This window comes from Haliotis asinina, chromosome 3, assembly GCF_037392515.1.
Source record: "Haliotis asinina isolate JCU_RB_2024 chromosome 3, JCU_Hal_asi_v2, whole genome shotgun sequence".
Taxonomy (NCBI): Eukaryota; Metazoa; Mollusca; class Gastropoda; order Lepetellida; family Haliotidae; genus Haliotis; species Haliotis asinina.
In genome coordinates, this window is record NC_090282.1 from 72,446,755 (window position 1) to 72,468,934 (window position 22,180).

At 40.3% G+C, this 22,180-nt stretch overlaps 1 protein-coding gene across 1 annotated transcript; it reads right to left on the reverse strand.

The window, feature by feature from the left end:
- Window positions 1–8,897: 8,897 nt before the first annotated feature.
- Window positions 8,898–16,210, reverse strand: LOC137277059 (acid-sensing ion channel 1-like). Its single transcript, XM_067808719.1, has 4 exons — window positions 16,133–16,210; window positions 14,847–14,965; window positions 13,549–13,644; window positions 8,898–9,517 (listed from the first exon to the last, which is right to left on the reverse strand). Exons 1-4 carry the CDS (start codon window positions 16,155–16,157, stop codon window positions 8,915–8,917), a joined length of 843 nt encoding a protein of 280 aa, XP_067664820.1. The 5' UTR covers window positions 16,158–16,210; the 3' UTR covers window positions 8,898–8,914.
- Window positions 16,211–22,180: the final 5,970 nt, after the last annotated feature.

Sequence of the window (22,180 nt, forward strand, 5' to 3'; positions counted from 1 at the left end):
CATAGATATTAACCTGGCCCACCACACTAACAACAGATCTCACGGCAACGCGTCTAGGATGCAGCCTTAGAATATGCAAGATAGTAACTTATCTATCTTTCTCTGTGGAACACACATGCTAAAACACGTTGTATCCAATCCAAACCCTAACCATTCAATAGATTGCGATGGATGCCAAAGTGACTTCTCTACTTTGGGGACAAACCCTGAAGACACAAGATCGGTTTTGATGGCGGCACTTTGTGATAAAGCTAAATCTCCATCGTCCAAAAACATAACAATTCTGTGTCCATCAGAACGCCACTTCTTAAGCAACTGACGTGTAACCTTCGTGAATACGTAAGGAGCTGAAGTCAGACCAAAAGGTAAGACTAAGAATTTGTAATACCATATATCACCACCAGTATGAAGCCACGCAAAACCAAGGTATTCAGTATGAGGGTAAAATATGTCGATGTGGTGGTATGCAATGTGTATATCAAATTTGAACAACCAATCACCCCTGTTCACATACGATAGGAATAGGGCCCAGTCCTCGTACTTAACACTAGACTTAGGAACAAATTTGTTCAGCCATGAGAGATCAAGGATCAAACGTTTCTTTCCCGAAGACTGTATGGACACAGACAGTGGACTGACTATTCTAGGAGCTGTGACACACTTGCTGATGAGATTTTTCTTGAAGAGCTCTTCAGTGGCCTTCGAAACAAAAGTAGAATGCGTAAGGGTTGATTAATTGTTTTCCAAAAACATATGAGGCGGTTGTAGCACAAACGGAATTTTATAACCATTTGATATAATATCAAGAACAAAATCAGATGAACCAATATCTTTCCAAAACTGAATGTTGGTTTTGAGACGACTCCTAACTAATTTCAGAAGAACCTTACCATATTCATAATAATCGTCAGTTAAGTTAGAATCATCAGAATGACATGAATACTTAACTGCCACCTCATTGTCAACTGCTTTACTGGTTTGTGGTTGAACTCCCAGCTCCACTTGCTGACATGGTCCCAGCTCCCAGCTTCCCTTCTGAAATGTGTAAATTCTCCACACGCAAAACATGCTCCGCTTCTCTGGCTTCTGCCACGAAAAAGATGCGCGGAGGTGGACTGAGCAGGATGCACAGAAGAAGCAGGACTAGAACTAGGAGCAGGCTGCACGTGCCGGAGGACCTACAGGCTGAGTAAGGACCTTGCCCAGCACACTTTCGTTTTAGTTTCTTTATTGTCTGCTCGCATGATTTTCTTGTCATCATCAGAATCGTCAGCCAACTCATTGCTGACGTACTGCCGAATGGTCTCCCACCTTCCATCAGAAGAATCCGCTGTCTTAATAAGTTATTATCTTCTCGCCAACCTGTCCAGCTCTTCAGACAGTAACGTCTAAGCGACTTCCAAACGTGAAGACGCCAAAGGAGAGAGAACCTAATTAAGTGTTGTGATAGATTCTTTGATGAAATTGTATTGGATTTTATTACCTTCACGAGATCAGACGTAGTCTTTTTCAGCTTTCAACTTCTTTAAATCAAGGGTAGTGGGGACGAATTCATACCTTAATGCGCCAATCTTACTGTCGATTGAGGATTGAAGCTCTTCTTGATGTTTTAAGATGGCGTCAAGCTTGGCGTTGGCGATATACTTCAGCGACAATGGCCAATTCAAATTGAATAACCCTTATATACCCTTAACAGCGCCACCCCATGGACTGCTAACTCTCGTTACACACCGCTAGGAGGAAACAATTTCCTACGAATTCATCCTTCAAACGTAGGAAATATAATTTCTCCTACATAACACCGTTACACTCAATAGCAACAAAACACACTCATGATCAACATTGGGACACGCTGCTTAGTATGCACGGCGAGACAACAAAGAAAGTCAGAGACCAAGAGATAGAGACACCTTAATCCTGTTTTCCAGCTTATCTTTAACACAGCCGCCCTCAGCTTTTTCACTGCGCCATCGACCATGGCGTTTGAATATACGGTCTGGTATACAGTTATTAGCTGCGGCAGTTGCGCCTCCACTACGAAGACTATGTAAACCATACCATTTAATATCACTAACAAACGGTGTCAAAGCCTCCACAAATATATCTCGCAACCTAGTATAAGACATAGGTGTGTTCTTTCTCCTCAACTCACACCGTCCTTCAAAGTTAGTAACATTTCTTAAAATGTACACATCTGACTCAGGAGTAATGGACGCAGTCTGTAAATACCTCTCCAAGCATTTAACCGGACAAAGCTTCGTGTCTGTTCTCCCAATCACAAGCCAAGCACCATCTCGGCAAACATCAGTTTTTGACTTTTCAATAAACAATAACATATGAGAATTGTAAAACACAATGTCAGATCTTGTTATATGTAATAGTTCCTCGGATCTCAAGAAACTGCCTAAGCTAGTAAACACATTGACATTGTCCGTAAATTGTACAAGGATGAATGTACAATTTTCGAATTAATTGTTTAATATTTCAACAGACTCTCTTTTCACAACAGATCTAGCCAACTTCCTCTTGGTGAAATAGATTCACTTCTCTTCACAACCAACAACAGGTATATGGCACAATGCAACGGTGCAATAGGCAATGCATCTGGCATATTACTACCTTTCGCCCACATTTTCCATGCAGCATAACCATAACGGTACTTGCTCACAGTAGACTCAGCTTTAGACTGACACAACAGGTCCGGTAACCCAGCAGCAGGTTCAGACACCTCCTCAGGCAAAGACGACAGGTCACCCTGGTAAGCATCATGAAATGCATCTGCAAACAAAATCAATTAACAAAGCAATCATGTTAAAACGCAAATCCTGCTCACCAAATAATCATCCTTTAATCCTGCTAGGTACGTATGATTCCTTCAACGTAGGTAGATGCACATGGGACTTAACCTCAAACATGAAGACTGCATTTTCACACAGCAAAGGCCAAAAGCAAGCTGATTTCCACTCTGTGACAACTAAAGTTCCCACTGCATTACATTCCGCCATGTGCTTCAAAACTCGAGGTATAATACAAAACGGGGGTACTATCCAACCATGGTCTCCGTCCCACTGTGAATGCATCCACAGCGGCACATCCTGGGTTACTGTGGCGGGAGTTAAACTATTCCAGGTTAGCGTTATAGTAAGATGCAAACCTATCCACCTGATGTGGACCCCATAACGTGTAAATACTCTGGAATACAACGTTTGCAATACCCCAGTCATTCTAAGCCACTGAATGCTCAGGTCTATGTTATGCTTAAGACAAACTTGGAAGATGTCCAGCGATATTGATTGCAAGTGTGATTTCATGCTGACAACACTTTGATTGTCTGTAAACCACTTAACCTTACGGCGATCTAGAGAAGACACCAAACTGACAAGCACCAAATATACAGCCTTCAGTTCTCTCCAAGTAGAACTCCGTCCCGCTTCTTCCTGGCTCCACTGCCCATGGGAAATGACACAATCAACGTCAACACTGAATCCACAAAAAACACTGTCACTGGCGTCTGAGTAAACAATCCTCTTAACCAAGCTAGTTTCAATAAGAGATCTAGACACATATTTATCTTTATCGTTCTGTCAAAATTCAAGTTGTCCAACACTTTCAAGAGATAACAGGATCTTCTTCTCCCAAGACCACGCGTTGACTACATCGATACTCAACGCTCTAGTCATCAGCTGTGTAACTGATCCGACAACTGGTTTCATAGATATTAACCTGGCCCACCACACTAACAACAGATCTCACGGCAACGCGTCTAGGATGCAGCCTTAGAATATGCAAGATAGTAACTTATCTATCTTTCTCTGTGGAACACACATGCTAAAGCACGTTGTATCCAATCCAAACCCTAACCATTCAATAGATTGCGATGGATGCCAAAGTGACTTCTCTACTTTGGGGACAAACCCTGAAGACACAAGATCGGTTTTGATGGCGGCACTTTGTGATAAAGCTAAATCTCCATCGTCCAAAAACATAACAATTCTGTGTCCATCAGAACGCCACTTCTTAAGCAACTGACGTGTAACCTTCGTGAATACGTAAGGAGCTGAAGTCAGACCAAAAGGTAAGACTAAGAATTTGTAATACCATATATCACCACCAGTATGAAGCCACGCAAAACCAAGGTATTCAGTATGAGGGTAAAATATGTCGATGTGGTGGTATGCAATGTGTATATCAAATTTGATCAACCAATCACCCCTGTTCACATACGATAGGAATAGGGCCCAGTCCTCGTACTTAACACTAGACTTAGGAACAAATTTGTTCAGCCATGAGAGATCAAGGATCAAACGTTTCTTTCCCGAAGACTGTATGGACACAGACAGTGGACTGACTATTCTAGGAGCTGTGACACACTTGCTGATGAGATTTTTCTTGAAGAGCTCTTCAGTGGCCTTCGAAACAAAAGTAGAATGCGTAAGGGTTGATTAATTGTTTTCCAAAAACATATGAGGCGGTTGTAGCACAAACGGAATTTTATAACCATTTGATATAATATCAAGAACAAAATCAGATGAACCAATATCTTTCCAAAACTGAATGTTGGTTTTGAGACGACTCCTAACTAATTTCAGAAGAACCTTACCATATTCATAATAATCGTCAGTTAAGTTAGAATCATCAGAATGACATGAATACTTAACTGCCACCTCATTGTCAGCTGCTTTACTGGTTTGTGGTTGAACTCCCAGCTCCACTTGCTGACATGGTCCCAGCTCCCAGCTTCCCTTCTGAAATGTGTAAATTCTCCACACGCAAAACATGCTCCGCTTCTCTGGCTTCTGCCACGAAAAAGATGCGCGGAGGTGGACTGAGCAGGATGCACAGAAGAAGCAGGACTAGAACTAGGAGCAGGCTGCACGTGCCGGAGGAACGTATACGATCTCCGTATAGACCTACAGGCTGAGTAAGGACCTTGCCCAGCACACTTTCGTTTTAGTTTCTTTATTGTCTGCTCGCATGATTTTCTTGTCATCGTCAGAATCGTCAGCCAACTCATTGCTGACGTACTGCCGAATGGTCTCCCACCTTCCATCAGAAGAATCCGCTGTCTTAATAAGTTATTATCTTCTCGCCAACCTGTCCAGCTCTTCAGACAGTAACGTCTAAGCGACTTCCAAACGTGAAGACGCCAAAGGAGAGAGAACCTAATTAAGTGTTGTGATAGATTCTTTGATGAAATTGTATTGGATTTTATTACCTTCACGAGATCAGACGTAGTCTTTTTCAGCTTTCAACTTCTTTAAATCAAGGGTAGTGGGGACGAATTCATACCTTAATGCGCCAATCTTACTGTCGATTGAGGATTGAAGCTCTTCTTGATGTTTTAAGATGGCGTCAAGCTTGGCGTTGGCGATATACTTCAGCGACAATGGCCAATTCAAATTGAATAACCCTTATATACCCTTAACAGCGCCACCCCATGGACTGCTAACTCTCGTTACACACCGCTAGGAGGAAACAATTTCCTACTAATTCATCCTTCAAACGTAGGAAATATAATAGCTCCAGAATACCTAAATGTAAGACAAACTTCAGGCTTGTTCGAGTTTAAAGCTCACTTAATTCTGGAACTCAGAGTTAAATTCTTGAAACAAGGTCAAAGCCACCTATACTTTTGCTGCACCAGTCCTTTCCTAGTCCTTTGGAATAGCTGACTGGACCAAACAAGACATCCAGAGTGTTGACTGCCTGACCAGAAGGATCATGTCTGATAACAGTGTCCACCAAACTCGTTCCTTTCTTAACCCTTTATATCTGCAAATCGATTTTGCAGGTCGGAGTTAGAGTAACGTGGAGGCTCTCCATGATAGAATTCCTTTGTGTACATCTGCACATATCTGTTTATTGGATGATACTCTGGGGATTCATCGCAAGACTCATGATGAAAGCAAGGAGTTCCACAGCTATTCTAATTCTTCCAATGTCGTTGGACGCAATCGGAGGTTGATTTTGTTGACGGCGATGTACTACTGGACGGAACAGCGATGAGAGTTAACCAGATGAAGTACTTCATGAAGTCGGTCATTTGTGGTGAAGCTATCTGAGAAACCACTGCATCGTGTATATATTCAGAGATGTGGACCATAATGCAATCCCACCAACTGCTGAGCCTAGATGAACTCGGCAGGACACACTGAGGGCTTTCATTTTGCTGACCAAGACCAGTGGCTTCCCATTCGCTGTTGCCTAAATGTGATTCTAAAAGAAAATATTTGCATGAAATGTCGACTGCTCAATGAATTTGCAGAGACTAACACCTTGCCAGTGGATGCCTTTTGGAGAAACAGCATATCATAAACGACACTTTGGTATGGCTCGTTCCTTTTAATACCGTCCCCAGTACACTATCGTAAGGGTCCTCATCGTTCTCGGTGCCCTTGGCTTGGTACCTCCTCTCTCTCTCTCTCTCTCTCTCTCTCTCTCTCTCTCTCTCTATAACACACACACACAGGGGACACAGGACTTTCTGTTTGAATCAATGATACAGTAAGGTCTGTTTTCTAAATGAAAATTTAATATTGAACGGTAGACTTCTTGTCAGAGGAAATCGCAGTTATTGACTGCGTGGATTGATTCCACATTTCATAAACTGCCTCAGATATTAAAAGTACATAACTTGTGCATGAATCGGGGAATAATTCAAATTATCTGCATTTACTTGACTTTGTTGAAACATGTCATCGTATCCCAATTGTTAATTGCCACAAGGTCATGCTGTTGATCCCTGGATTGCCTTGTCCAGATCCAATTATACTTACAGACCACCGCGGGAATATTGCTGAGTGCGACGTAAAATTAAACTCACTCAATTTTTTCACTACTCATTGTCTATCCATGCATGTTCGAGAAGCACGTGTACAAGTGCCGAGAAAGTTATATATTCAATAATCTGTGCACGTGCTGTGCTGTGTTGTCTCCATGCTTTCCCGCACACCTTGCTGTCCTTTTCTCTGCACTCCTCCCTCGTAACAAACAGTGAACTGTGTCAATATTTTAACGACAGCTTGTTAAACAACTTTTCTATTTTAAGGGAAAATATTCTGCAGAAACCTCACAGAGTTGGATTGATGTTCTGATTATGATCAGCGTTTCATTTAGTATGTTATGTTTATTTGTTTTCGAGTTAGACTGCAATTCATCGGTTGCTTTTGAGCCAAACGAACTATACCTTAATGAAAGTACTTTCCAAGTGCTGTTCACTGCAATCTGTGCGTCGAGATACAACGTATGGAATGTCCAACTAATCTAGGTTAACATATGCGAGGTAATCCCTGTACAGTCACGGCCTCGTGTAAATGTTTGTTGCCTGGCATTGCCAGAGAGTAGATAAGTGCTTGAAGGTAGCTGAGGATTTAGGTTTCTAACCCTGTACACAGGAAGTATTAGAACGTCTTGTTTCTTGGTATAGAGTTTTGACTAGTCCTTGGTCGTGAAAAATTTGCTGATTGTTCAGTCTTGTGACACGTGGATGTGGCAATAAAAATGACTTCTATAGTGAAGTGTCTTTAGTATTTAAGAGATTCATACTGACATTCTTAATCGAATGATTGCTACCATTTATTTATTTATTTATTTATTTATTTATTTATTTATTTATTTATTTATTTATTTATTTAGTCCAGTATAGAACAATTGTAATACAGATACATAATTTCGCTGACCATGTATTAGCTGTCACATTTGAGTATATTGATCTGACTGCCCTGCGATAACAAAGTGTCCTCAACCCTACCAGCAACGTATTTGTCATTGAGGAAGTGGTAATACATCTAAACATTATGCTTTATCGTAAGTGTAGTCAGACTGGCCAAATCGAAAGACACCAGATCGACTCTCACGATTTCAATCATTAGATTGTCTCCTCGATTATTCACAGATAGCCTTGAGTGAGTGAGTATAAATTTAGCAATATTCCAGCCATATCACGGCGGGGGTCACCAGAACTGAGCTTCACACATTGTACTCATGTGGGGAATCGAATTCGGATCTTCAGCGTGGTGAGCTAACCTCACCGCCCCTGATCCCTGCTGAATACTGTTGAAAATCGAAAAACATATATGGTGCAAGAACGTTTTCACGCTCTCCAATGGTTCACAAATATCAGTCATCGGACGCACTAGTTTTCAACCTCTACACAGTTGTCGAATATGCAGTCACTGTTTCCACATCAGCTAAAATCAACGACCAACTTGAATGCAGTTGATAATGCATGATACATGATAATATAGGTAATGAGGAAGGTTATAACGAAGTGTTTATATTCATCCTCTTGGGCAAGCTCTTGATGCAGAAGCTGATAGCATACATAATCAGCCCTGACAAATGTAACCCAAAAGCATCTTTCTGACGCGATGCAATATGTTCCATACATAAACCCGGACCATTTCCTTAACCGAGGTCAACAATAGATATAATTTAGCATGATATTTAGAATCTAATAATTAAACCACAGTCAAACATTCGGTGAGAATTTTGGAAACATCGAAGTACAGTTAACACTGAAGAGGTCGCATCGAACTGCAGTCAACACTTCTGAGTTCGCAAGCAGTTATTGTTGTCTGACCTCCGAAATGTTGCTCCGTTTTGTCTGTTATAGAATCAAAAGCGACTTAGTGTTGTGCAAATATTACATCAGTGATCAAACCAACACTGTCCTGTATCTACTGAATAAGATCTGAAGCACCATAACGGATGCAGATCAAACATGCAGGTTACAAGTATTTTAATATTCAATATACACGTGTTCTAATACAGGTATACAACAATAGCTGCATGACCCAGATTACTGGAGTGCGACCTTTGGCAAAGGGCACTCGGTCACTCATGTCATGTGATGTCAGTTGGGTAGGACAAGGTTAACTTTATCAGAACACTTGGAGTCATCAACGACAATGGTTTATTTGGAGCTGTCTCCTCTGTCAATCTTATGAACTTTGTTTTTGTCAAACACCATCGAGAAGACAGTGATAAATAAGAAGTCAATTACTTCTAACACTGTCAGCAGACTGGCACCAAGCAGCAGCCCAAGTGCCCCACCAATGTCACAAAACAGGTCCAGGATCTCATATTCCAGCTGCTTTTCAATGTGTTCGTAGGTCATGGAGCTCATGTACATCTCCAGAATGACGAGATTCTTCCTCCAGTACTCTTCAGTTTTACCCTTGGCCTTGGTGTACGCAGTTATGTAGTTCCTGGTCAGTGGACAGCTGGAGTGCTGGGTGGTGAACCTAGTATTGCTGCATGGCTCAGGACATCCAGCTTCACATCCAGTGTCTGTCTGCAGATATCTAGCTTTAGCTGGGATGTAACATTCCTGATACTGTTGAGCGGTGCAAACTGCAATATCGATGCTATAGTTTGTAAAGTCCTTGCAGTTGCACATGTCGATGGTGAAATCTAACTCACAATCCTCTTTGCACGCCTCCCGGGAATAGTTCCTCGTGAGATATTTCAGAGGCCTGGCGCCGCAGCCGCCTATCCCCTCATGTGCTGTCACCTCCTGTTATAATGCAGAAAAAGTCATCACTGGGATCATGTTTTTACAATTTAAGAGTTATCGCCATTCAATTAACGCATTGACATCTGTATCCCAAAACAGGGGAGATAACTTCCCAATTTGCATTCCAGTCATGATCAACTAATAAATCAGTTATACACAATAAACCAGATCATAGAAGCATTAGGTAATCTGAGCCACTTGGTTAAAAACACGAAGAACTGTGAATTATCTGTCGGCGCATTTGCCGGCATGGCTTTTAGGTCTGGCAACATGGCGATGTCTGAAGTGCTTTATATACGTATCCGATCTTCCTCTACATGAAGAAGCTCTCATAACATATGAATGATGCCTTATACATATCATCCCATTTCATTTACAGTTACAATCTTAACAACTGTCTAACAATAAACCTGTATCATAACTATAAGATTATTTTTTTTCAAATACAAAACTTCCAAATTCCCCGAAACAGCCATGGTACTGATGAAAATCTGATGGTACAGAAATAGCATCGTCTTCATTTATCACTGTTACTGTAAGGATATCAGCCATATATTTCACTGAAATACTAAATCCAAAGTTAAATTTCAAGTTGATTTCTTCAACAAGTTCACTTAATAAAATTTCAGTGGATATCTTTCAAGAAACCGAGACTCAAAATACATATAATTTAAATTCTGATCAAACTACAGACATACATAGTCAAATAATCCGAATGGCCTCGCAACATCTCTACCATTTCCGGACACGTGTTCCTCTGTTGGTAGTTTTGCTGTCGGTGTGGTAGCTTCTCGACTCTTTGGAAGTGGCACAATGGGAGCACTGAGAGGTTCTGGAAACCTTCAGCATCACTGTAGCTAGGAGAGCTTTGAATACCATGAAACACTTTTAGGTCACGCCGATTTCTTCTGTAAGTGCGATCTGTCTGCGTCTTCACAATGTACGATCTGGAAGTACCCTGTTTATTTATTTCTACTGGAGTCCAAATAATGTCCCTTTTCATCATAACATTACTTCCAGAGTGTATTTAAGTCAATACCTTGTGGCCACTGTGATATCTCTGCTGAGTAGCCTGTCTATTAAGCAATGATTGTCTGTCTATGAATTAAAGGTCAGATCTGAGAAGGGGTGCGGCAAATGGAACGGAGGAATGCAACCTTCCTCCCATAAACATTTGAGCTGGTGATCTTTTTATCACTTCAGAAGGAGAGTTTCTGTAGTCAAGAAGACCTTTGTGTGGACCTGTAGGCTTCTTCAGTATAAGCATTCAGTCCTTTCCACCTGACTTATGGATTGGGATAACCATGGGCATGAGGCTTCATGGCTGAAATTACAGTCCTTGGCGAACTGTGTAAGTTCCAACTTGTACCTTTCCCCCTCAAACTCTCCAGTATGCAATACGATTCACGTCAGTCTTAGGTCTAGTCTAGTGTCTCAACAACGTTAAGATAGGACCTGCACTGGTGATTTTCTACCAAAATATCTTTTCCAGACCTGTATTTAACTCTATGATGAAATAGTTGTCTAACCGGTGTAGGGTATAATGCAATGGGTTAAAGAAATAGCTTACAATGCCTTGTGATATCTAATGGTCCCACGTGCACATACTGATGAAACTGTTGATATCCGAAGCATATGGCAAGCATTTCTGTTTTGATCTATGCATATCTGGTCTGTGAGTCTGTGAGAACTTGGTATGCCCAAGCAAATGGTATACCTTGCTGCATGGTAACTGCACCATGACTTGTGGAAGGGATTTTCCAAGAAGACTTTTTCCCAGTTCTTTGAGATCTTTCAAACGTTCCATATAAGTACAGTCTTCGCGTTGTCAGGGTCGAATCTCAAACCTTCACTGGTTATCTTATGTCCTTCATACTGCACATTGGTAACCTTGTACTGACACTTTTGTCTGTTTTAGACAAAATTTCAGAACCAACTCTCGAGCTAACTGGAGCAATGTTGTTACGGTTAAGAAGCGTAAGAAACCCCCTGTGAACCAACAAAACAGAACAAAGACAAGTCTAAAACATCCATATATTGTATTATTAAGCAAGAGAGCAAGGTATACAAAGTCACAAGTCAACTTCACAATACGGATTTTAATTACTACACAAGTGAGACAAAATTTAAGGCAATGGGTCACAAAAATATAATATAGAAAACTCACCAAAGTCTTAGTGCGAGAGGGAAACAGTTATGCAGAATGTCACAAAGTGAGCGGTCTGACGGCGGCTATGAAGATGAAGCGTTGGCAGTGATTGAAGATGATACTCCAATGAATGTGAATGTGTGTTGCCCATCAAAGGGCAACATCTTATCGTCAAAATGGGGTGTGAAAGGTACAGAACTTCAATGATTCATCATGTAGCAATGATAGCCAGAAACCATTAACTGCGTCAACTTTTGAAAATACTCTCATCTGTGGCATGTTTGTCCTTGCAACGTTCTCAGAGAGAAAGGTTTCTCTATATAGCTCTATTCAGTTTCAAGGCATCCACACAGATCCTGACTTGGATTCTGACGGAAATGTCATTTAGTATTGTTCACATGTCAGGATTGTAGGCACTTTGACGCATCTTGAGAATCACACGAATCATGCCTAGGAAATGTTCGCTATTGTCTCTGTCACTCTGTTCTTCTTCAGCATGTAATACCTGTCGACTCGATACTCTAAAACATTTTCTAGGTTTCTGTCTATATTGGCACATCACAGCAAAATGACCAAGATTTTCACACTTTCTGACTGGCTCTTTTCTACTGGAAATTACCTTTACTGAAATGTCTATATCCACATTTGTGACACTCACCGTCTTGTCATATAACACCTCTACATCTAGGTCTTTAGCCCCCAGTTTCTGTGTAGGTGTTCTGTGTTCCCACAACATATGTTTCATATATGTTTTGTAACTGTTTCTGTGAAACGTTATATGTCTGAGCAATTTCTGATGCGCTCTCTAATGCTGTACGCTGTTCGTCGACGTCTGCCATGCTTTCACAAGTTTAGATCAAAATACTATCCTCTCATGTGTCAAATATCTTCTCGTAATCATGGTAAGTGCAATCGCGAGTTGAAACACGTAACTCTGTCAGCAATTCCTCGAATGTTTCTGATTCCGATTTCATCCTATTTAGAACTTGTATTTTGAAAACAAAACATTCGACTTCAAAGCTACATATTCTTTAAAATTATCAACGTAAGTCTGTAACTTCTCTTTCTCTGCTTCTTTCAGATTCCAAGTAGAGAAAGTGTTCATACCTCGTCTCCAACCCAAAAGATCAAATAGTTACACAGCTCCTCTTCTGGTTTCTTGTTTAGTTGTACATCAAACATAAACTTGTTGTGTGTTTTGAAATTCAACTGAGCTTGAGCAATATTGTCACCGTCACATTTCATGATGAAGTATCACTATCATTATCATTATCCATGATAATGTTCTAAATGTACACTCTGGCTTCCAACTTAATTCGATTGCAGATCAGCTTCTTTAAGCATAAATTCTTCTGGTATCTGACTCCATGACGTTCGACATGTTGAACAGGGTGCTGCATTTTATTGGACTAAATATGAGCTCGTTACTTCGGGTGAAATGTTGTTCCTTAATTCCAACCTATTTTGGCAGGAGTTGACTCGACTGACTCACAATGACATCAAATTTGTAGGCAGCACCACAGACAGAATTAAACTGATTGCATAACTGCAGCTTCCAAAGCGTCGAGTGAGTGACTGCGGTGACCTACGCCCATTTTAGTAACATTCAAGAATTATCTCAGTAAGGAGACACAAGGTATTGGCTTCAAACACTGCACGCACTTGGAGAAAGGATATAGTGCCTCAACATGACCACTTTACCAAGTGTCCGTATGAAAAGTAAATTCCTAATTAATTTCTTCTGCCAATTACAGACGGGATAACAATAGCAACAATGAATGTGCTTAACGTGCCTGAAAATATACCCAAAGTGCTCCTTTGGGTGCGATTTACAAACTGACAAATAACTCATTTTGCGATTTTAATTAAGTATAAAACTGACCTTCACTCCTATGCCTACGAGGTGCTGGAATCCGGGAGCTACTGCCATTCCCATCTCAGACATGATTGGGATCACCTCCGGAGCGTGAACAGCGACCTGTAGGACATAATGCATAGATATTACCATCATGGAAGTACAGCATGTGATACATGTTCTGTCCTGACATTATTTATCTCGTCAACTACCTGTTGGTCCACAATCCAAAGCATGTAACGTGCAAGGACTTCGTTGGTGTACCAGTTTGCTGAATTACCACTAAATCAAATCTTTGTGTGTTGAAGATGTCACCCTACACCATAACACTGTGTCCACCGATTGTGTGGACCTGTCGAAGAAATAGTGATTCATCACTGAACCAGACGCCAGTTTCTAAGGTTCCAGTTCCGGACTCTGCAACACCTCCCTGAGCGATTACGAAGATAGAAGTCTCTCAAAACAGGCGAGACAACTGGCCTTCTTGGTCGAATACAAACTTCACGCAATCCATTCCTGACAGTGTGCTCGGAAATTCTTCTCAAACCAGGGATGCGTTGTGCACTCTCCGCGGCTGTGGCATGACGATGACGCAAGTGAGCAGCCCGGATGTAGCGGTTCTGGTCTTATGTGGTAAACTGTAAGACGACCGCTTTTCGGGTAATATTGGGCTGCAGGAAACGATTCCAAAGTCTACATATGGCGCTCTGATGAAGTTTGAAATGTCGGGCAACTGCAGACTGCATCTCTTCAACTTCAAAGTAACCTTTGGCGGTGTTTCGAGTGGCGGGCGTCGTGGCAAAGACGAATGACAAAAATATTCACAACGTTTGCCTTTGCATGTTTTCATGGTGACTTTTTGGCGAGTATTTATTCAAGCGCTTCTAAAACATGGGGGAAAGTTAGAATTGCCGTGATTTTGGGATGAAGCTGTTTAAAGTTACACAAAGATGACATTTTGAAATATAGCAAGTACTGTATATTTGTATTATTTTTGCCGCAACTACATGACTCCAACAGAAGTATTCTCAATATCATCAGATACATTGCTTTTTTGGAAGAATGTCTCATGTTCCACAAAGCACAGACCAATGATTGATCTACAACCATTTCCAAATCCAAGATATTTGGTTTATTTTAATGTGCTAGTTGACGCATGTGCACTAATCGTAGGGGATACGCACCATCTGGAATACTGATTATAAATGTATGAGGGCATATACATGTTAGTGTTGTCTGTGAGGGCTGGGACGGAATGGGAATTTCTTAATGGGATCATTTACATAATCATTATTTAAAATTTTAAAAAATTCATTGACACTCACCATAAAGCCTGTTCCATGGTACCCATCATGACTCCGAGTATATTCTTCTTCCTGGACATTAAGCAAGACGCGCAGACCATGGGAACGTCCGGAATCACGAGCAAGTAGAGAACCATTGGCTGAAGAAGAAAACCTGTTCGTCCATTTTGCAAAAGTTAAACATTATGGCACTTGACACTCTCAACCGCGTACAAAAGAGACATTATACTCTTCTTTAAAACAAATGATCTTTTCTAAATAACCCTCTAAAGTCTTCAATCGTGTACTTATTAAATGTGTAGAAGTTATGTGACATGAGTGACTTGGCTGTGACGGATTTGGCAGCCTGACGAAAATATAGTGAAAATATAGTGACCAATTCAATAATCTTTGAATTTACCACTGGAATAAACATGTACTTTATAGTTAATGTCCAACCACCCTTTCATGACATAATTTGATGGCTGAAGGCAGACTCTACTGAGTAGCGTATATGGAATATGAAATTTATTTTCTGAAAATATAATCTTCAGCGTGTTGGTGTTAGCATCAGGTAAGTGTACATCCCTAAGACTGCATGGCATGGGGTCAGGGAAGGAAGTCCTTTCCCATATCTGCCTGGGAAGAAAGGGAAATATGAATGAACACGAAGAGATCAAACAAAGAATTTATTAATGTGACATAATGGTAAGTGCTTCTTCTCTCTAAATTATGCGTTTCTGAAATCGTTTGTTTGACGGTAAAAACGTAACAGCTGTTGTTATGTGATTCACAGCTGATGGACATATTAATTTTAGTAGGATCGAATGTAATTATACGCCTGATTGTTTTCTTATTTAGCCACACTCTTCATGATAAGATATTTTGTGATATGGTCACAGTTTCATTCGCAACATTGCTTGTACTTCTTGCTTTTCTTAACGTTACTGATTATCCATATGTACACTTTTAAAACAAATACGGAATATCCAATGGAAGTTTGGGTTTAAATATTATTTTATATCTCAAATGACACTGTAATAGAGTGTAACTGACTTAGACGTTGAACGTCAGATAGCCATAAGATGTGTCAGATGATTGGTCACAGCGCCCTGAAACCCATCATTTCCGTTACCATGGCATGTGAAACCCATTGATATCAACTAGGCTGAGTTGCGCGATCAATGCAGCCTGTAGCGCGTGTGGCGTCCAGGAATGACCCAAACATTTTGAACTAGCGGATTCAGAACTGCTTTTATCTAATTTCGTGATGTAACACGTTCTAATGAGTTGCAGGATTTGGATCTCTCCATGACAAGATAACTTACCGTTATATGTGAAACATTTCCCCATATCTGTATCCAGGTAGATAAAGTCGTCTTGCCCACATGGCGCTGACTCCCAGTCACACTGAAAGTAAATGTCATGGTCATTATAGTGCGTGTTAGCATGCCTGTGCCACCCTTCTGACTACTACTCTCAGCTGAGCTGAGCGACTACGTTTCCTTAGTCGTCTTTATTAATTAAGCAGTAACACACGAAGACGTTTTCAGAAATTTCACTTCTGTTGTATATTTATCATCCTTAACATATCCTTAAATATCACCGGAACAGTATCAGTAACCTTTTGAACTGATATCATGTTTGTCATCCTTCAGAACACATCAATAAAAATTATTCTTGTCATCCATAGCCAAATCATTACAGAAAATCGAAAATAAATTTGGGCTAAGTACACATTCCAGCGGAAAGATTTCTCAGACCGTATGATTATATTTAGTACTAGCCTTCACCGCTGTATAAATAGATTGTATGGAGCTAACCATTTTAGGGGTAATGACTCTTTTCTTCTTTCCCATTTTAGGGGACGTGAGTCTTTTCTCCCTCATCGTGTTTGTTACATATTCCTTTCCATAGTATTTGTTTATCCAGCTGCGAACATTTCCAAAACTGTTATTGGGGATTAAACATTATGTACTCTCTCACTGCCATGGAGTTATTCGTTACTGTAAACCAAAAGTCACTGTGTTCTGTAATCTGATTGGTTGAAAAATATGATCAAATGGTATTAGATTCCCGGAAACCGCAAGACTATTCACTGCGTATAGACACGTAGAAACATCGCAAACAATTGTTTTGCTGTGTCATCAACAGTGATGACGTCATTCAAATCATATGGTGACGTGATGTTACAATGACGTCACAAATGAGCAACTCCAAAAGCTACCATGGGAACCAGCTGAAACGGCCAGCTGATGACACTTCACTGATGTACCCATACTCGATGTAAACGAGTGCAGACAGTAAAACCCTTTGGTTTACGTTTTTGTTTACAATGTCGATAAACATCATGTGTTTGCCAATTTTCAGGTGTTATTGAGTATTTGAAGCACAGGAATACATTTGGAACCGACGGCGATGTTTATCTTCCAATTGTGTTTAAGATCTATATACATGGTTTATAGTCTTTTTGTGTGAAAGCCAACCGATGAATTTCGCTTTTCACAGAAAGGTAACTCAAACAAAGTGAAATTAAGATTCCGAATCCTTATAATTTTACCTTGCCAACTGAACGTTTAAATTTCAGAATTTTATTCAACTCAGAATAAAAGTTTATTAACAAACGATCATAGCATTTTTATCCTGAATTGAATACAATCCTCGGATTTAAATGTGCAATTAGCAAGGTAAAATTATGAAGTTTCGCAATGTTAACTTCACTTTTTCGATTTATTTTTTTGTGTAATGTGAAATTCATCGGTACGTTTTCACTGTAAACAGACTATAGACGAGGTTCTATTCTGTGAATTCCGGGAAGCAACATCAAAGATATAAAAATTGTGGATAATAAACATGTATATATTACCCATTAATCTTTGTAAAATATATACGTTCAGCATTCTTTTCAAACATAGTAGTTACATACAATTTTAAGTACATGTGCATGTGTCACATCTATCTGTAAGAGATTTACGAAGCTTATTCAGGTAGCATAACAATGCCTGTTTTCTAAATGAAATGATGAGTAGGAGAATTCACAATAGGAATCACGATTGTTGGAGCTAGACAGCACAGAGAGCATGTACAGAGCATAATATTTGCATTATTCACCAAACTCAGTATTCCAGAATGCATGGATTCTCTCTATACTTCACAGACTGAAATAGCAGTATATGGCGTATGCGGTTAATGCCAATGATTTGCATTTCAGGATGCAGTTTAGCTGACTTTGCCAAACACATTCATGTAAATACATGGAGCAGTAAGACAACTAATTTCCACATAACTGCGCACGTTCTATGACATGTAATTTACTTACGGTACCCACCTTAATGATACTGTTCATCATGGTGTGTCCGTAACTGTTGTTCATTGATTTTTGCAGATTGGAAACCTTTGTGATGTCCAACTGATTTAGGTTAATGTTTGGTAACTGTTCATTGAAATCAGTATATGGATACGTCGCTTGCAACGCATCGCTCCATCCAAGATTCTCAATCACTGAACGCCTCACGACATTGTTATTACATATTGTTATCGTTGGGAACGAAAGGCTGTTTTCAAGGACTTGATCCACTCTCACGCTGACAGGGACAGATAAATATAGAGATATCTGCTTGTAGATGTTGAAAGTGGTGAAACCAAGTCCGCCACAAAAGATGAGGAACCAGACTACCCGTCTGGAGATATTGGATTTGGCGTCACATATTTGAGGTAATCCCTGTACAGTCACCACCTCGTGTAAACGTTTGTTGCCTGTCATTGCCAGGGAGTAGGTTTGTTGTCAAGGTAGAGAGTTGTCCGGTTTCGAACACTGCGAGCATTAAATATTAGAACGTCTTGTGTCCTGGTGTCTCTGTTTAACTGGTCGTTAATGGTCGAATCTCTGCTGACTGTTCAACCTCGTGCGATACAAGAACGTTCTATATATACATGGGCAAGTGTTTCTGGGTGTCTTCATTACAGATGCATGTTGACTTTGCTAATTGCTTGATGGCTGACATTATCGTTTTTTCATGGAATGCGGCATTAGTATTTGCCGGAGAGTAGATACGTTCGACAAGGGTCAAGGTAGGGAGGTTTTAGGTTTCAATCCCTGCGCACAAGAAGTATTAAAACTTCCTGTTTCTTGGAGTAGAGTTTTTAACTGCTCGTTGGTGCCGACTGTATATGGCTTGTGTCTTTGAGTGTCTTCACTTTAATTGCTTGGTGGTTGTCATTATCATCTTTTTTATTGCATGCATTAGTAGTTGCTAGGTAACGTCTTGGTTAACAGCTCGGCATGATTGCCTAGAAAAGGTCAGTCGACTGGCCTTGGAATTTCCTTGGCTGCTGATGTGGCCATGGAGAGAGTTGTAGGGAATGATGGATTTGCGCATTAACGACGACGCAAAGTACATTGCTGTACATCTATGGTTACATAACTGTTCATAGTGCATTGTTATTAGTCCAAGGAAATGGATATTGTTCATATCATGGAATTAAAAGAAAACACAGCTGACTTGGCACTCTTATAGAGGTCAACGATTGGGTTTCCATCGTAGTTGTCTGTCGGAACATACGAAATCTGTAGACAGACTTCAGAAATGTTCCCTTAATCACTTGGTAACAGTTTTGTTGTATCCCTCCTGAAAGTGGAAATCGTACCAAGAATTTTTCATCTTTTGACATTGTAACACATTCATTTGTAATTTCATATCTAACCATATTTTTTATTCTTTTAACACCTATGTAACGTTGCCATGCTGTCTGAAAATTGAATTTGTTTGTCTAAAGTTAACACCGTTGTAAGTGTTCATTATCTTCAGCCAACATTTCATGAGTGAGTGAGTGAGTGAGTGAGTTTAGCTTTACGCCACACTCAGCAATATTACAGCTATATGGCGGCGGTCTGTAAATAATCGAGGATGGACCAGACAATCCAGTGATCTAAAACATGAGCATCGATCTGCGCAATTGGGAACCGATGACATTTGTCAACCAAGTCAGCGAGTCTGGCCACCCGATCCCATTAGTCTTCTCTTACGACAAGCACAGTCACCTTTTATGGTAAGCATGGGTTGCTGAAGGCCTATTCTACCCCGGGACCTTCACGGGTCACCAACATTTCAAATAACTGTGATCCCCAACAGACTTAAGTCTTTCACAATAGTGAATGATTTCATTTTTTGTATGAACCGATACCGAATAATATGAGAGCACATATAATAATCGAACTAGACTTTAGCAAAATATGACACCTGGGCATGGCATTAAATACAGATATTTATTGTATGTGTATTCTCCTAAAACTCATGACAATATTTAAGGGTGTCTCTCATCTATGGTCTACATATTGCAATGCATCGATTTCCGAGTCGAAACTTGAAGTTACCTTGACATCTGTCCGTTACAAAAGAATAGATGCGATACCAACACACAAGAATACAATGCGTTATGCAATCTAAACAGCATTCTTTCTAACGTCATTTACAAATCAATATATATTCTACAAAGGTGTCATAATGGCGTGCCTGAATCAGTAACATTTCAGTGACCGGTAAAATACAATACTTTTTGAAAAAAATAAGGACTTTGTGCAAAGGGAGCGTGGTGTTTATTCAGCCATGTATAGCGATTTAACTTTCCATATTAGCGAGTTTTGAATGAACACTTGTTTTTCCATTCTTACGTCACCATGGAACATTTACTAGTGTCCTTGATATGTATGATTTCCTCCACGAACAATGCCTACAGTCTTTATGTGTCATGTATCACGATATCTATCAGGACAATCAACTGGTAATAGCGCGTTTCATTTCATACTTCATTACTTCATCATAGAATTTGGGGCATGACTGTCTTAATGTCTCAGCACTTTTCCATTTCAGTATTTTATAAGCCATTGCATACACTGATATATCAGTGTCCATAAAAAAATCCCAACCCCTGGATGAGATGCACACTCATTGAGTGAATACAGCTACCATATTCTGGGTTACATGCATTCAGATCAAACATATACGATGAAAAAGTTATCACGTGCAGTATACAGTATATCAAATGCGATATACTGTATATCACACACGCCATATCGCGTGCCACGTACCGTGTGCACCGGGTGAACTCCCGGCTGGGTTGGAACATTCACAGCCTCCCGTCTCTCCTTGGCAAACACATCATGAGGGATGTAACGAGGTCACTGGTCAGCTATTTGGCCGGTGGCACGGTGATGGGTGCAGGAGGCGAAACAAATATGAGTGGGATGATCCGAGAGGCATGTGGGTTGTGGACGAGGTTATGCCTAGTCTTGCAAATGTACTATCTTATGATTTTAGTGAAACACCAAATTTGTCAAGACTGAGATATATTCAGGTTAACGCGAGGGATATTCAGTTAGAAAATGGGAGCTGAGCACTGTGCTCCTAGGTAGATAGCTCACAGTCAAACGCTGTGGACCGACAGACGCACTTGTGACCTGAGTTTCAGATTTTAAGTCAAATCGGCAGTATTTCAGTCATATCGTTACTGCATCCAGTTAACAGACATATAACAATGGAAGGTAAACTAAATAATTTTGCAATTCTTTAACCCGTTTGGTAATACAGCAAGTTCGGCTACTAATTTGAACTACATATTATAAAATATACTTTATAAGAGGCGCACAGGCCTTTTATATTTATGAGTTTATTAATTACCTATTGTGTTCAAACAATTGTCAAAATAAGAACAAAACGTCTAGATTCGTGATTTTACACGATTCCACGTGTAAAATGTTCATTTTGATGAGAGTTTCAACAAATCATGTTGCACGTGTAAATTATGCAGTAAATAGTATGCAGTGAATGGCTATAACAAGCCAGATTATCTTTCGAAATCGGCATTCGTTTGGAAAGAGTTTCAAGGCCAAGTCGCTATACCACTTCTTCACGCTGCGACACGGAGCATCGTCATTGGAAGAATGAAGACTGGAAAGTCCCATTCTTGGGGCTCGATGCCACGGTTTACAGTTCGTTACCACCAAACAGGGACAGACAGACAGACAGACAGACAGACAGACAGACAGACGGATGGATGTACGGGCAACTAAGCCCATTTGCCCCTTGCCCACATAGGTTTACAAATGACAGGAAGACCTCGGGCCAGCACTGTGTTACGAGAGTATATTCTCCGTGATTTGAGTTGTTTTTAATTATTATTGCGGTAGATGTAATTGGGTCACAATATTTAAGCTTTTATTGTTAGTTATTATGGGTCACGTGTCCTACAGAGAATTATTTAAGCGGCACGCCTCTAAGGCAGTATTTTAGAGTTACCTCCCTTTGAAAAACATAAACACGAGACTACAACCGTTCTAGAGCATTCAGCGTTAGTGGCGATGGTCGGATGTGCTCTAA